An 18,150-nucleotide genomic window follows, 5' to 3' on the forward strand; every position below is an offset into this window, starting at 1 on the left:
CTTTCAATATTCATTAAGTTTCAATAAGATCCCCCTCATTCTTCTGAACTCCAGTGAGTACAGACCCGGATTCATCAAAAGCTCCTCATATGTTAATCCTTTCATTCCTGGGATTATTCTCGTGAACCTCCTCTGGACCCTCTCCAATGCCAGCACATGCTTTCTTAGAAAAGGTGTGCGAAACTGCTCACAATACAGACTGACCAATGCTGACTAAAGCCTCAACATTACATAGTTGCTTTCATATTCTAGTCCTCTCAAAATGAATGCTAACTCTACATTTTTGTTTTCCTTTAGGGATTCCTGCATAAGGACTACCAAATCCCTTTGCACCTCCAATTTCTGAATTTTTCCCCATTTCGAAAATAGTCTACACCTTTATTCCTTCTACCAAAGTGCATGCCCATACACTTCTCTACATCGTATTCCATCTGCCACTTCTTTGCCCGTTCTCCTAATCTATCTAAGTCTTTCTGCAGACTTCCTGCTTCCTCAGCACATCAGTGAGGATAGGAGAGAGGTATTGGAGTTGGTGCACTCATAAAGATCCATTACACCAGGTGTACCTGTGGTCATATTTAAAGTTGTGGTGGATGTTAATCTTGACTTTGATGTCATTTTGTGCAGGACATTCTACAATATTGATGATCAGGTTAAAGCATTAAAGAATGGTGAATGAACTGAAGCCACAAACATAAATTTACATTGGCCAAAGTTATGGAAGGAAGTGGTCAATAGCTTCACCAGGAGTCCTTCAATTAGTGAAGAGGTGAAGCTCTCTGCTAGTCCAGCATGAATCAAGTTAGAGGTGAGGGTTTCAATAACATAGATGGAAAGGAAGTAGAAGAATTAACCACAGCATAATTAGAAGGAATGGTGATAAGCAATAATGAAGCAGATAAAGAAGAAAGGGTGAAGGTGAGTTGGGACATACCCAGACTCAGTGAGATTTACTAGAGTGGGAAGTAATTAATTATTTAGTGGTTAGATAATTTTAATGTGACACTGTTAATAAATTATTTTAATATACAGTACTGGGAACAATAATGATACTCTAGGGTTCATCCTAACTCTTCAGCAAGTTCATCTGGAGTGTCAGGAGAGGCAGATGGCAAAGTTGTTGCCTGAATGATAACATGATGGTTGCTGCAGAAGAGAACCATTGGCTATGATCAGCCAGACTCAGGGCCCAGAGCATCGTCAATGATAAAGAAATTGATCATGCACAGCTCAGCCTAATGTGCTCATCGCTAAACTCATGGAACTTGGCCTTGGAGCTGCAGAATCTGTAAACATAGCCCACACCATAATGGGCTTATCAGTTCCATCATCCAGCTCTCTTCCCATTGCTACCATCAAGGAAGAGGTACAGGAGTCTGAAGACAACATTCAATATTTCAGGAACAGCTTCCCCTCTGCCATCAGATCTCTGAACTGACAATAAACTCAGTATTTTTTTCCTCTCTTTTTGCACTACTTATTTAATTTAGTTTTCTGTTTTATATATTCTTATTGCAATTTATAGTTTTTATTATTATGTATCACAATGTACTGCTGCAACAAAACAACAAATTCCATGGCACATGCCAGTGATATTAAACCTGATTCTGATTCTGAACCAATCACCTCTTTAATATCCACTTCCCAGGCAGTGGGAAGTGTAGACAGAATCCATGGAACAGAGGATGGCATCTGTGATATGCTAAGCAATGTCTACCACTCACTGCAGTTTCTTGCGGTCACAGAGACGAGTTGTCACAATGCATTTGAATAGTTCAAAGGTTTCAAAGGTATACTTAATGTCAGAGAAATGTATACAATATACATCCTGAAATTCTTTTCAGTTGCTGATAAAGTCCGTGATAGTGGTGACATACTCACCTCGGCTGGCTGTTGAAATCTTTGAACATAGACCAGTCTACAGGCTCAAAACAGTCGGGTTGGAGCTCAACTATTCCCTCAGACCAGCAGTGTATGGCCTTCTGTACTGGACCCTCCCATTTCCATTTATATTTGTGTGCAGGGAGAAAGAGCACAGCCTGGTGGTTTGGACTTACCAGAAGTGGGTGGGTGATGTCTCAGTAGAAGAGCAATAATGCATCATCATTATCTTCATTATTGTACATTAAAATACATTTCAAAACTGTGGCATATTATCGTGGATGGTACCCATCCATTCTGCAAACAGCCTTTTCCAAAAGCTTCTGGAAAGCGTGATAGGGCTGTTAAAATGAAAACTTCATGCCATCTTAAAAGTTTCTCTCCCCAGGCAGTTGATCTAATCAATCAATCTAGTTAGCCCTCGCCCACCCTCCTGTATCTGTTATGCCTGTCACTCACTGCACTGTGAGCACTTCAAACCACTTTTCATAATGCTGTTTACATTGCAAATATTATTTATGTTTTATGCACATGTTATTCCATATCTACATTTTAATCTCTAACTTTATGCTTTATATAATTCCTTAATCTTTATTTTTGTTGAATGTTTTCTTTAGTTATGTGTCCCAACAACACACCACAGCAAATTCCTAGTATGAGTAAGTGTATACGGCGAATAAAGTTCTGATATAAGATAAAGTATCCCGTAACATGGTGGCGTGCTCGGATGCAGCGGCTTCTATGGGGGCAGCCAAAGGTGGTATTGTCTTTTGTAAACATACTTTTTATGATCACAAGACCCTGCTGGACATTAAGAACTTAAAGTACTGCAGGTCTACCCCATCAATGAGTTTCTAGTTGGCAGAGAAGCTGAAGGAGCTGGACATGGTGCAGGTCATGATGCTGCCTGCGTCATAGAGGCATTGGAGGAGTCAGTGCACAAAGGCGGTGTGCAATACAACAGCAAGTGATCATCTCAATCGCTTTTCTTGTGATTGCAAGACCCTGTGGACATTGTTAATGTGGAATGCTGCAAGTCTGATTCACTGGTTTGTTGGCTGTGGAAGGGAAGATGCGTGGCCTCAGTCATAGCGATAACTAGGCCTCAAGCCATGGGATCGCCTGCTTACAGCTGCCCAGGAGAGAGGTGTCAGAGCTGGTGCACTCAACCAGAGCGCCAGAGGCCAGTGTGCTGCAGCATCCTGGCTGGAGTTGGTGCTGTCTCCCAATGTTCATTCGACAGAAGTCAAGCCGTTTTGTGTTCAACTGCAGACTGCTGCAACATTCATTGACTCAGGGTCTTGGACTATTTTTTTTGTGTGACTGTATTTTACCGCTATCTTATATGTGCCTTATGTTGTGTGTGACTGTCGGTACTGTGTTTTGCATCGTGGCCCCATAGTAATGTGTTTCATTTGGCCGTTTCCATGGATATTCATGTAAAGTTGAATGACAATTAAACTCGAACTTGAACTGGAAGTTGATCCTTGAAATTCCTTATTACTCTTCCCAAACATGCTATACTAAGCTACATTGTGTTTTACAATGTTATGTAAAATAGTATTCCCAGTTTTTTGGGATTCATGATCCTATCTGGAATGCATTTCCTGTAAATATGTGGCCTGAACATCCTTCTTGTAAATACAACACAAGAACGTCTGGAGATGCCATAAATCCAAAGCAACACACACAACACACACAAAACCCTGGAGGAGCTTAGTAGGTCAGGCAGCATCTTTGAAAAAGAATAAACAGTCTATGTTTCGGGGTGAGACCCTTTGTCCTGATGAAGGGTCTCAGCCCTAATCGTCAACTGTTTATTCTTTTCCATAGATGCTGCCTGACCTGAGTTCCTCTGGCATTTTGTGTGTGTTTCTTGAAAGTAGATAGGATTTGACAAAGATGCTGCACAAGTGAAAAGTAACTTCTAACACATTGTATTCTTGTGCCCTCAGGATAAGTGGCCTTATTCCAGTAGACGTTTGTGTGCGTGTGGTTTTTTTTATATATTTCTCTGGCTTGTAACACTTTGCAAACTTGTGAAATTCATTTCCTCCTCGAAAATTCCTTTTTTTTTGTCATTTAGAACATATTCTTGCCACCTTCATGGATGAATTCACACATGCATACATCAAACTCCATTGATATAAAAAATAATCTGTTTTTATAAAACAGTTGGGTGGGGTATGGAGGGCTATGGCTCAGGAGCAGGTCAATGGCCCTAGGCAGAATAATAGTTTTGCACAGGCTAAAGGGCCTGTTTCTGAGCTCTATTATAGTGCTCTATGACTCTATAATGTGCAAGTTTTACTTCAGGCACCATTATAGATGTACCCCATTATAAGCTGACGGTCCTCCTTGATGGGTCAAGCATCCATTGAATCAGTTGCTCAACTGAATTTGTAAGACATACATTCTATTTCTTAATTATTGCAGTTGTTTCTAACTACTGTTCTTTTGAATACTTCCTTGCTTTTTATTGTTTCTGTGTTTTTTAATTACTTGCAAAGCCTATTATGTTGGTCCGACAGTGTTCATTGGGAGGATCAGGAAAACTTGGTGAGAATCTCCAGCAATCAATTCACCATAAATAGAAGTTACTTGTTAAACTGGGCAGGTTTCAGTTCATAAGAGATCTGCTTACCTAATCTGTTCTTACACCACAGAGTGCTGGGAAAGAGCTTCAGCTGTAATACATGATTTATAATCTTTTTATATGTGTTTGATTTACATTTTTAAAAAGTACAAAAAAAGGTGAAAGGGAGGAAGGATGTATCTCCTAGTGCCTTTCATGTCTTCTGGACCTACCAGTGGCTAGTGTAATGCTTTATAATGCCAGCGACCTGGGTTCAATTCCCACTGTTGTCTACTTTCTCTCTGTCACCATGTGGTTTCCTCCAGGTGCTCCAGTTTCCTCCCATTAGTACGTTGTGGGCATGCTCTGTTGTTGCCAGAAGCTTGACAATACCTGCAGGCTGTCCCCAGTGCATATTCGGACTGTGTTGCTCATTGGCGCAAATGACATATTTCGCCATCTGTTTTGATGTACGCGTGACAAATAAAGCTCATCTGTAAGTATATTCAAAGCAAAAACATTGTAGTGAGGTGAAGCTTAATAGCCAGGTCCATGAGAGGAGGTTCAAGTACAGTGAAGTAGTCTTAACTTAAGCAGCATTTCTGTCTTGGTCATAAAGTTCTGAGTTCATATTCCCCTTCAGAGACCAGCACAAAGATATAAGTGAATATTCATTGTGATTTAGGAGTGTGCCATGATGCCTTTCTGTTGTTATAAATGGAGTTTGTCTATGTAGAGAATGGTGTGACTCTATTTTGAAGAAGTGCAGGGGAATTAGCTCTCTTGCCCTGGCCAAATCTCATCCCTTCATTGGTATCACTAAAAGCAATGCATCTGTTCATTATGGTTGTAGGACCTCACTATCCACAAGTTGGTGACATTCTCCCTGAACTGTAATAGTAAATAAAAACAATTCTTGTTGGCTGTAGAGTGGTGTCCCAAAGGGGATGTGGTTTGTGTTATGTAATTGGATTTTGTTTTATTAGAAACATGATGTGATAAGGATAGAATTAGGAAATGTGATATAGGTGGATATTTGTTGTGAATGAGGGATTACGTGAACACTTGTTAGATCAATGGAAACTCAGCAAGGAGCAGCAACTGATGGTTAGAATAGAATAGAATAGTACAGCACAGTACAGGCCCTTCGGCCCATAATGTTGTGCCAACCCTCAAACCCTGCCTCCCATATAACCCCCCCTTAAATTCCTCCATATACCTGTCTAGTAGTCTCTTAAATTTCACTAGCATATCTGCCTCCACCACTGACTCAGTCAGTGCATTCCACGCACCAACCACTCTCTGAGTAAAAAACCTTCCTCTAGTATCGCTCTTGAACTTTCCACCCCTTACCTTAAAGCCATGTCCTCTTGTGTTGAGCAGTGGTGCCCTGGGGAAGAGGCGCTGGCTGTCCACTCTATCTATTCCTCTTAATATCTTGTATACCTGGTTATAACAGTTTTCATTATCTGAGAGTTTCTGCTGGGACAATTCACCCAAAATTCAACAAACTAGCATAGAAAAGCGAAGTGCCTGTTAGATCCATCACAAATTACATTCTGTGGCCCCCACCAACAAAAACAGTAGTGACCCCTGTCTGAATCAGTGAACATGGTGAAGTTCCACCAACTGCCCCCACTGAGTCTCTGAAGAAATTCTTCAAGTCAAGTCAAATTTATTTATATAACAGATTTGAAAACAACCCACATTGACCAAAGTGCCGTACAGATCAGAGCAGATAGCTAAAATCACAAATACAAGAAACACAGACATAACCAACAAGGCAAACAGCTTATAGGCACAAATGAAACAACACAAGGGCCTAGGCACAAGCCAAAAACCAGCCACATCAGGAGAATTCGAAAGCTAGTGAATAAAAGTAAGTTTTGAGCCTGGATTTAAAAGAGTCAATGGAAGGGGCAGATCTGATAGGGAGGGGAATGCTGTTCCACAGTCTAGGGGCTACAACAACAAAGGCGTGGACAGCCAGGAGCCCCAAGTCAGCCGACCTGAGGGATCTGGAAGTAGAATAAGGGTTAGAAGGTCTGTGATATAGGAGGGGGCAGCCCATTTAGGGCTTTATAAACAAACAGGAGAATCTTAAAATCAATTCTGAACCATACTGGCAGCCAGTGGAGGGAGGCCAGGATAGGAGTAATATGGTCCCTCTTCCGGGCACCTGTCACGAGCCTGGTTGCGGCATTCTGGATTAGTTGCAGGTGGGACAGAGACGACTGACTAATCCCAGTATACAGGCAGTTGGAGTAGTCCAAGTGAGAGGATATAAGGGCATGGATGACTTTCTGGAGATCTTTGAAAGAGATTCAATTGATTCAACTGCTTGATTTTGGGAATAGTATGAAGCTGGAAAAAAAACTGGCTTTTACTACTGCATCAACTTGCTTGTTAGACTCAAAGGTGGAATCAAATATCACACCAAGAGATTTAACATGGGGTTTGACAAGGGTGGACAGGTTAGCAAGACTGTTAGTAATCACTTTGATGGAATCAGGGGGGCCAAGTAGGACAACTTCAGACTTGCCTTCATTCAGCTGTAAGAAGTTTTGTGCCGTAAAACACTTTATGTCCTCAAGGCAGTTCATGAGGCTGACTAGATTTAACTGGTTGTTTGGTTTCCGGGGGAGATAAAGCTGTGTGTCGTCAGCATAACAATGGAAAGAAATGTATTTCTGAATGTTTTGACCGAGTGGAAGCATATATATTGAGAAAAGAATGGGAACTAGGATGGAACCTTGTGGGACCCTGCAGGAGAGACCAGCTGGGAGAGAAGAAAATTTGCTTATTTTGATGGAGAAGCTTCTATTTTGGAGGTAGGATATAAACCAGTTCAAGGTACCACCAACACCAACCCTGTATTGCAGATGGTTCAAGTTGAATTGCAATTTTCTGAAAGCAAATTTTAACTAGCTAAGAATTAATCTACTAAGAAGCTGACTAGTGTCTAATTTTTTATGTTTAACCTTTTTAAAAATTGGTTTAAAATCAGGTTATTCACACATGGATGACGTTTTTTGATTTTTTTTTGTAGTTGACCCCATTGCAACTTTCAGTTGCAGTAATAAAAATGCACTAAGTTGCCATTCTTAACATAGAACATAGAATAGTACAGTACATTACAGGCCCTTCGGCCCACAATGCTGTGCCGACCTTCAAACCCTGCCTCCCATATAACCCCCCACCTTAAATTCCTCCATATACCTGTCTAGTAGTCTCAAACTTCACTAGTGTATCTGCCTCCACCACTGACTCAGGCAGTGCATTCCACGCACCAACCACTCTCTGAGTTAAAAACCTTCCTCTAATATCCCCCTTGAACTTCCCTCCCTTTACCTTAAAGCCATGTCCTCTTGTGTTGAGCAGTGGTGCCCTGGGGAAGAGGTGCTGGCTGTCCACTCTGTCTATTCCTTTTAATATCTTGTACACCTCTATCATGTCTCCTCTCATCCTCCTTCTCTCCAAAGAGTAAAGCCCTAGCTCCCTTACATAAGAACTCCCTTAATTCTTACATAAGAATTTGTTTTAGTTCAATGGAAAATATAAACAACTATTTCTTTTACACAGCAACACACACAAAATGCTGGAGGAACTCAGCAGACCAGGCAGCATCTATGGAAAAAAAAATATAATACAGGACTGCTGAAGGGTTTTAGCCCTAAATATCAACTGTACTACGCTCAACAGATGCTGCCTGGTCTGTTGAGTTCCTCCAGTATTTTATGTGTGTTGCTCAGATTTCCAGCATCTGCAGATTTCTCTTGTTTGTGATTTGACTTCTTTTACACTACCTAGTGGCTACTGGAAAGTTTTATCATCCTGTGGCAAGAAAGGTGTCCACACCTGCCTTTAGTGGTGACAGTGACCAAAGACTGGATATTAACCCAGTACCTTTTCCTCAATGTTTACATAAACTAGGACAATCAACAGACTGCTTAGCTCTGGTGGCAGAGTTGAGAAATAACTACATAGGTCAGCAAAAACAAAATCCCATTCTGCTGTCCAATAGTACATTTCTGTTTGCTCTATAAACACTAATGTGGCCTTACGTTATTTACTGTTTCCCCAATGACATTGGGGTTTGTAGCTGACAATAAAGTAAATTAAAGAAGCACTTTGGGAGTCTCGGCCCAATACCAGTGATGCACTCCATACACATCTTTCCAGACTTCTCATAGAGGGAGGTCAGTTGATGGCCTTTTGATATATGTAAATAAAACCAAGAGGCCGAGGGTCAAATAACTGTCCCATTTCCATGGTTTCTGCTGCTGTTACCAATGAACTTGAGTAAAGGGCACTTGACCTCAATTACTGTAGCTTTCCAAGAACAATAACGATTTAATTGCATTTCATTCCAGAGGTTGGATCAATGATTACCCCTTTCATCAGGTACAGATTGCAATAAAAGCCACCATACCAAGGTTAGATCACATTAGGTGAAATCTACACCATCAGGATAAAGGCCTAGGCACTCCCTTAGCATGGCCGGCATTTTCTGAAGCATCAGTCACACACCCATCTACATCATGCCCACTCTATGTTTCTTCCATAAGCCGGAGATTTTGATGACTATGTATGAGCTTTGTTGAACTGCCAGCAACCAGATGTCAATTAAAGAGTCTGCACTGAGACTTTTGAAATCCAAAATCATATTGGAAAATGCAAGTAAAACTCAGCTGGTCTTTGACCTGAAACTTTAAATGATTCTCTTTCTATCAGTGCTTCCTGCCCTGCCGAGTTTTTCCAGCATTTTATGGGTTTTTTTCAGTCAAAGAACAATGTACTGGTTCACTGTCTCTGGGATTTAGTTTGATAATTGCATGCATTTGAAGAAGAAAAAGAATTGCATCTCATTTACAACAGAAAGGAAAAATTGACCCGATGTTAAATGATAAATTTCAATGTTGGTAGATATTGTCACATTGGGAATTAATAAAACTAAAATCTAATTTTCTATAGTCATCAGACTTACTAACCTAGTTTCTAATTACAGAACAAAATTCAATTATGAAGTATCATGTGGGATAATCCCAGAAAATATCTTAACGTGTAGGCTTAGCATTCTGTACTTGGAGTTTAATGTTGATTCTGCAAATGCACTATGAACAGACTAAGCGGTAAATGTTGTCTAGTTGTATTCCATTTGGGTCACATGTTAAAGACTTGATATACACCCTGCAATCTAGGATTAATGTCTGTAGGCTATATTTTCATGTAGCTATGTGATCATATTCACTTATATGGATCAGCTGATAATAATAGAGTCCATTCTCAGGCTAGGTCAGCATTTATTACCCATATTTAGTGGATGGGAAGGATTAATAGGTCACTCCTTGAACCTTTGACTGTGGCGAATGTGCTTAAATAATGTTGTTATTGGAGGAATTCCACATGATTTGAATCCAAGAACAACAAGGAACGATGAGTTTCTGCAGATGATGGAAATCTTAAGCCTCACACACAAAGTGCTGGAGGAACTTGATGAAGGGGAATGGGAAGGAGTACAAGCTTGTAGGTGATAGCTGAGACCAGGTGAGGGGGAATCTACTTATTTATTGAGATACAGTATGGATTAGGCCCTTTGGACCCTTCAAATCACGCCACACATAAATCTCCCAATTTAATCCCAGCCTAATCATGGAACAATTTACAATGACTAAGTAACCTACCAACCAGTATGCCTTTGGACTGTGGGAGGAAACCAGAGCACCTGGAGGAAACCCATACAGTTAGGGGGAGAACCCCTTTCAGGCAGCTGCAGCAACTGAAGCAGGGTTGCTGGTACTGTGAAGCATTGTACTGTACCATAGAAGGTGGGGTGGGGGCACGGGAATGAAGTAAAAAGCTGGGAGATGATAAGTGAAAGTGATGAAGGGCTGAAGACAAAGGATCTGATAGGAGAGGATAGCAGACCATGGAAGAAAGGAAAGGAGGATGGGCACCAAATCGGGGTGATGGGCAGGTGAGGTGAAGAGGAGGGGTGAGAAGGGTGCCAGAATGAGAAATGGAAGAGAGAGAGAGGGAGAAGTGCAGAGAAATTACTGGCAGTTAGAGGAAATTATGTTCATGCTGTCAGGTTGGAGGCCACCCAGACAGAATAAGATGTGTTGCTCCTCCAACCTGATAGATTAGCCAATATTGTGTGTGAAAAAGAAGCATTTGTAGGTGATGGTGATCCTTTGCATCTGCTGTCTTTGCCCTTCTTGGTGTGGTTTTAGATGGGACTATCAAGGAACCTTTAAAAATTGCTCCAGTGCACGCCCTAGATATAGTATCTTTCGGAAAGTATTACGCTGATTGTGGAATGCAGAGATACCTGAGACAATAGACAGTGTTGAGCTTTTTGAGAGTTGTTGAGTTGCACTCATTCAGGCAGGTGGAGAGCTTTTCTTTAGTCACAGTCTTAACTTTTGCCTTGCAGGTGGTGGTGTGATCTCAGGAGTCAAAAGATATGACAATCATTGTACCTCCTTCAATTTTTATGCCAATGGACATCAAGGAGCCAGTATAACAGCCATGACTCATATAATTTTATGTGTCCCATTTATGCTGCAGAAATACTTTGGAAATTGTGTGGGGGCTCCGCCCAGTACACAGTAACAGAGTCATACAGAATGGAAACAGGCCCTTGAGTCCAATTGTTCTGTGCAAACCAAAGTGCTCTTGTAAGCTATTCCCATTTGCCTACATTTCTCTAAACCTTTTCAACAAAGTACCTGTCCAAGTATGTTTTAAAGGTTGTTAATGTACCTGCCTCAACCACTTCCTCTGCTGGCTCATTCCTCTCACTGACCACCCTCTGGGTGAAAATGCTGTCGTCCCCCCCCCCCCCCCCTCAGATTCCCTCTCACCTTATACCTATGCCCTCTAAATCTTGACATCTGAACCCTGGGAAAAAAACTTTGCGCATTGATCCTATCTGTGCCCCACATAATTTTGTACACCTCTACAAAATCACCCCTCATTCTCGTACACACCAACCTGTTCATCCTCTCTCCATACCCCTCAACTCCTGGCAACATCCTTGTAAATCTACAAGATTCAGAACTGCATCAGAGGCTTCACATATCTTGTACACTCAGCGGCCACTTTATTAGGTACAGCTCTACACCTGCTCATTAATGCCAATATCTAATCAACCAATTGAAGCATAAAAGCACACAGCCGTAGTCAAAAGGTTCATTTATTGTTCAGATCAAACATCAGAATGGGGAAGAAATGAGACCCAAGTGACTTTGACCATGGAGTGATTGTTGGTGCCAGATGAGGTGACGTGAGTATCACATAAACTGTTGATCTGCTGGGATTTTCATGTACAACAATCTCTTAATTTTATAGTGCGACAGTAACTCAAATAACCACGCATTACAACAGTGGTGTACGCAAGAGCACCTCTGAATGCACCACACGTTGAACCTTGAAATGGGTGGGCTAGAGGCATGAACATACACTCAGTGACCACCTCATTAGGTACAGGAGGTACCTAATAAAGTGGCCACTTGAATGTATGTGGATGCTGAAGTGTTATCTATTTTAGTCATTGGTCTAATGGAGAGAATGTTTCCTCTAGTTGGGGAGTCCAAGACCACAGGGTACAGTCTCAGTCTCAGAATAAAAGGAGCTGTGGCGGCCAAGTCATTGAGTACATTTAAAGCAGATATTGATAGGCTCTCGATTAGTAAGGGAACCAAAGGCTATGGGGAGAAGGCAGGAGGATGGGGTTGAGTAGGATAATAAAATAACCATGATGGAATGGTGGAGCAGACTCAATAGGCCAAATGGCTTAATTCTGCTCCTATGTTATATGGTGTTATGGTCTGAAAATACTTTGGTGATATTCTTTTCACTTTCATTTGTTATGATCCTCATCATGACCACATCCACAGGCCTCTCTCTTCTCTGGGAGAGCAGAAATGACACTAGACCAGACCCACACTGTGAAGTTGTCAGGGAATGAGCACGAATGGGAAGAAGTGACTCAGTACCTGCACTCTGCGGGTGTTTCTAGGTTGGATCTGCACAAGGCAGGTCCCCAAGCTCAGGGCAGGGAGAAGTGGAAGTTCATGTGCCAGGATCTTCACAGAGGGATGAATGTTCACACACAGGCAGCCCTGGAGGTCATAAATGAGGCAGCCTAAGGCTGTGGCTGAGGAGCATGCACATGCAGGTAGTTAGGAGTGGTCTGGTCTGCCTGGGACAATGGAAAATGCATATCCTTGATTGCAGAAGGTGTTGAGCAAAGCCAGGAACTATACCATGCAGGTTTAATACATTTCATATTTTCTTGTTCTGTAGAAAGAGGGCACTTAGCTCATCAAGCCTATGCTGGTTTACAGAGCATTCCCAACGATGGCACACTCTCACTTATTGTTCCTGTAGCTTACTCTTACACATGACCAGCTGGTTTCATTGCACATGCACGTTGGTAGGTTGATGGACTACAGTATTGTAAACCTGTGGTGAACACATATACCTGTCTGGACACGCCCCCCCGCTGACTGCTCCTGTGGCTCCTCCCACAGACCCCTGTATAAAGGCGATTGGAGGCGCTGCTCCTCCCTCAGTCTCCAGGATGTTGTGTGATGGTCTCTTGCTGCTGACAGTGCTCTCTTCTTGCTAATAAAAGCCTATCTTGACTCACGTCTCCGAGAGTTATTGATGGTGCATCAATTTTACTAGCTGGAATTTTAAAACATGGAAAGTATTTTATGTCCGGAAAAATTGGACATTGATCCTCAAGCCCCAGAAGCAGCCATTGCCTTTGAACTCTGGCTTGCATGCTTCCAATCACACTTGGAAGAGATTCCCGTGACTGAGCCTGCTATCATGCACAAAATCCTCCTCTCCAAAGTCAGTCCGAAGGTATACTCCCTTATCAGGGACCTGCTGACCTACCAAGGGGCACTGGACGCCTTCAAAAGACAGTACCTGCGGCCGGTGAACACCATCTACGCAAGATATCGCTTAGCGACGCGGCGGCAGCAGGCTGGAGAGTCGAGCGCTGAGTTTGTCCGGGCCCTACAGACACTCGTGCAGGCCTGAGACTACAGGGGACTGACAGCAGAACAGCATGCGGAGCTCCTGGTATGAGACGTCTTCGTTACAGGGATCAGGTCAGTGTACGTGCGCCAGCGGCTGCTGGAAAACGCCGATCTTACCTTACGCTCGGTGATCGAGCTGGCCGACACGCTGGAGGCTGCTCTGCACAACGCTGATGCTGTCCAGCCGCGCGATCTCCCGCCGGCCCCATGGATGCCGCAGATCCCGCCACCCGCCGGCAAATCGACCTTGGCTGCTGCCAGTCGCGAGTCCGTGAACTCCCCGCAATCGACCACAGCTGCTGCCAGTCGCAAGTCTGTGCAGTGTTACTTCTGCGGACTCAAAAAGCACCCCCGAAAACGCTGCCTGGCCCGAGAAGCGACCTGCTCCAGCTGTGGGAAGGGCCATTTCGCCAAGGTCTGTAAGTCTAAACCACGAGCGGGGTCAAGCAGCACCGCGTGCGAGGCATGGGGGTCGCCTTGGTCACCGCCATCTTGCCTGCCCGCCTCGTGCGAGGCATGGGGGCGGCCATCTTTGGCGGTGCCACCTCGCCCCGCCTCCAACCCACGGGTGCTTACCAGGCACCAAGACGGTGATTCCACTCTGGCCTCTGTAACCCTCGAACAAAGCGCCCCACACCAGCTCGCAAGGTCAATGATGGACATCCTGGTGGAGGGGCACAGGACTAGCTGCCTGTTTGACACGGGCAGCACTGAGAGTTTTATTCACCCGGACACAGTGCAACGCTGCGGACTCGTCACACAGCCGGTAAGCCAGAGGGTCACCATGGCTTCTGGGTCGCATTCCACAGACATCCGGGGGGGTTGTGTAGCGACATCGGTGGTGCAGGGCACAGAATATCGGGACTTTGCGCTAATGGTCATGCCTCAACTGTGCGTGCCTGTGCTATTGGGGCTGGACTTCCAGAGCCACCTAAAAAGTATGACTATGGCATATGACAGGCCCCTCCCACCACTCACTGTCAGGAATCCTCAGTTTTGTCGGACTTCGTCATATACCACGCTACTGACCACACACACACACCGAACCACACATCCCACCCAGCACCATGCCGACAGCTGCGCTACTGACACCACTTGCAGCCTCTCCACCCTCAAGATCCCTCCCCCACCGTTGTTCGCCAACCTGACCCCCGACTGTAAACCTGTGGCAACTAAAAGCAGGAGGTACAGCGCGGGGGACAGGGCCTTCATTCAGTCGGAGTTGCAGCGGCTGCTCAGGGAGGGGATCATTGAGCCAAGCACAAGCCCTTGGAGGGCCCAGGTGGTTGTTGTTCGGACCGGGCAGAAAAATAGGATGATCGTGGACTATAGTCGAACCATCAATAGGTTCACGCAGCTTGACGTATGGTCAACCAGATAGCTCAGTACAAGGTGTACTCGACCATAGATCTGAAATTCCCATCCGCCCGGAGGACCGCCCCTACACCGCCTTCGAGGCGGGCGGCAGGCTCTATCACTTCCTGCGCATCCCCTTCGGTGTCACGAATGGTGTCTCTGTCTTCCAGAGGGAAATGAACCGGATGGTGGACCAATGCCAACTGAAGGCCACATTTCCATATCTGGATAACATCACCATCTGCGGTCACGACTGGCCAGATCACAACACCAATCTCCAACGATTTTTCCAAGTGGCCAAAGCTCTAAACCTTACCTACAACAGGGACAAGTGTGTGTTCGGAACCACCCGACTCATTATCCTTGGGTATGTTGTGGAAAATGGGGTCATTGGCCCCGATCCCGACCGTATGCGCCCCCTGTTGGAACTCCCTCTTCCCACCACTCTCAAAGCCCTCAGACCGTGCCCGGGCTTCTTTTCCTATTACACCCAATGGGTCCCCCATTACGCAGACAAGGCCCGCCCCCGGTCAAGTCCACCACATTTCCCCTCTCAGCCGAGGCCCGCGCGGCCTTCAGCCGCATTAAAGGGGACATTGCCAAAGCAACGATGCATGCGGTGGATGAGACCATTCCCTTCCAAGTAGAGAGTGACGCCTCCGACTTCGCGCTGGCTGCTACCCTCAATCAGGCAGGCCAGTAGCATTCTTCTCTCGTACCCTTCAAGGCCCTGAAATTCGGCACTCCGCGGTGGAGAAAGAAGCCCAGGCCATAGTGGAAGCTATTAGGCACTGGAGGCACTATCTCGCCGGCAAAAGGTTCACCTTGCTGACCGACCAGCGCTCAGCTGCGTTCATGTTCAGCAACCAACAGCGGGGCAAAATCAAAAATGATAAAATTTTGTGGGGAAGAATAGAACTCTCCACCTACAACTATGATATCCTGTACCACCCTGGAAGGCTCAATGAGCCCCCTGATGCCCTATCCCGTGGAGCGTGTGCCAGCAAGCAGCTCAATCAGCTATACGCCCTCCATGCAGATCTTTGCCACCCGGGGGTCACCCGATTTTACCATTTTGTGAAAGCCCGGAACCTGCCTTACTCCCTTGAGGACATCAGGACAATGACCAGGGACTGCCAAGTCTGCGCTGAGTACGAACCGCACTTCTACCATCCTGAAAAGGCGCAACTTATCAAGGCCACCCGCCCCTTTGAGCGACTGAGTGTCGACTTTAAGGGCCCCCTTCCCTCCACCGACCGCAATGTCTACTTTCTCAACATTATCGATGAGTACTTGCGGTTCCCCTTTGCCATCCCCTGCCCCGACACCACTGCCACATCCATCATAAAAGCCCTGCGCCAGTTCTTCACTCTGTTAGATAGATAGATAGATAGATAGATAGATACTTTATTCATCCCCATGGGGAAATTCAACTTTTTTTTCCAATGTCCCATACACTTGTTGTAGCAAAACTAATTACATACAATACTTAACTCAGTAAAAAATATGATATGCATCTAAATCACTATCTCAAAAAGCATTAATAATAGCTTTTAAAAAGTTCTTAAGTCCTGGCGGTAGAATTGTAAAGCCTAATGGCATTGGGGAGTATTGATCTCTTCATCCTGTCTGAGGAGCATTGCATCGATAGTAACCTGTCGCTGAAACTGATTCTCTGTCTCTGGATGGTGCTATGTAGAGGATGTTCAGAGTTTTCCATAATTGACCGTAGCCTACTCAGCGCCCTTCGCTCAGCTACCGATGTTAAACTCTCCAGTACTTTGCCCACGACAGAGCCCGCCTTCCTTATATATCCCTGCTATATCCACAGTGACAGAGGGTCCTCCTTTATGAGTGACAAGCTGCGCCAGTACCTGCTGGCTAGGGGCATTGCTACTAGTAGGACCACAAGCTATAATCCCCGGGGAAATGGACAGGTGGAGAGGGAGAATGCCACGGTGTAGAAGGCCACACTTTTAGCCCTTAAGTCAAAGGGGTTGCCGGTCTCTCGATGGCAGGAGGTCCTCCCCGAGGCACTCCACTCCATCTGCTCCCTGTTATGTACGTCCACCAATGCCACCCCTCATGAGCACCTCTTTTCTTTTCCCAGGAAGTCTGCCACTGGGACCACCCTACCGGCTTGGCTGATGTCCCCAGGGCCAGTGCTGCTCCGGAAACATGCGAGGAACAATAAATACTCCCCGCTGGTCGAGAGGGTTCACCTACTACATGCGAACCCCAAGTATGCCTACGTGATCTTACCTGATGGGCGGGAGGACACGGTCTCCGTCCGTGACCTGGCACCCGCAGGAGCAGCAGACCCCTACCCCGAACACTCTACGGTAACTATGAACCCCGTACCCACCGAGGTGTATACCCACCTGACACCACGCACACCAAGCCCTACACAGACTCCTCACGACACTCCCATACCGGGCGCCTTGCACACGCATATACTGGGCGCCTCGCACATGCATGAGGGATCACTGATGCCTAATGGGCTGACACCTCAAGTCAGGCCGGAACCAGCACAACCACCGTCACCGGTGCAATCACCGCTGGTGCTACGTAGATCGCAGCCACAGATTCGACCACCTGATAGACTTAACCTGTAAATATACTTGTAAGAAACTTTGCCCCATGGGGACTCTCTTTTAAAACAAAGGGGGGGGTGAATGTGGTGAACTACATATACCTGTCTGGACACGCCCCCTGCTGACTGCTCCTGTGGCTCCTCCCACAGACCCCTGTATAAAGGAGATTGGAGGCACTGCTCCTCCCTCAGTCTCCAGGATGTTGTGTGATGGTCTCTTGCTGCTGACGGTGCTTTCTTCCAGCTAATAAAAGCCTATCTCGACTCACGTCTCCGTGAGTTATTGATGGTGCATCAAAACCTCCCCTTAAATGTAGATAAATGGGAGAACCTGATGAGAGGTGATGTGCGGTGAATGAACCAGGATAATTGTGGGATTGGTTTATGTAGGTATCCATTCTATGGGCCAAAGAGCCTGTTTCCACACTGCATGACTCTATGACTCCACCACTTTATGAGGCTGAAACTGTAGCAGGCACCATCACCCAATTTTGTTAAAATTTCTGATGTCAAGCAGGACGCAAGAGCACCATCCAAGGTTGCTGTTAAAAAAGAGATATTTAATGGGCCATTGAGTAAATACATTTTTTTTTGGTCCAGGTTACTTATAGAGAAAAACTGTTTTACTCCACATGAGTGACCCGGATTTAAAGCAAAGATTTAATGAATAGAATTGTCTGTTCCCCTGC

General features: G+C 45.0%; 1 protein-coding gene across 1 annotated transcript in view; it reads left to right on the forward strand.

Moving 5' to 3' along the window:
• LOC140730706 (uncharacterized) overlaps window positions 1-17,930 on the forward strand; it is a 30,629-nt gene extending 12,699 nt beyond the window's left edge. The window contains exon 2 of the mRNA XM_073051507.1: window positions 16,979-17,930. Coding sequence (XP_072907608.1) covers window positions 16,979-17,483 — 505 coding nt within the window. The 3' untranslated portion in view covers window positions 17,484-17,930. The remainder of the gene's footprint in view (window positions 1-16,978) is intronic.
• The last annotated feature ends 220 nt before the right edge of the window (window positions 17,931-18,150 follow it).

Source organism: Hemitrygon akajei, chromosome 7, assembly GCF_048418815.1.
Source record: "Hemitrygon akajei chromosome 7, sHemAka1.3, whole genome shotgun sequence".
NCBI classification, from domain to species: Eukaryota; Metazoa; Chordata; class Chondrichthyes; order Myliobatiformes; family Dasyatidae; genus Hemitrygon; species Hemitrygon akajei.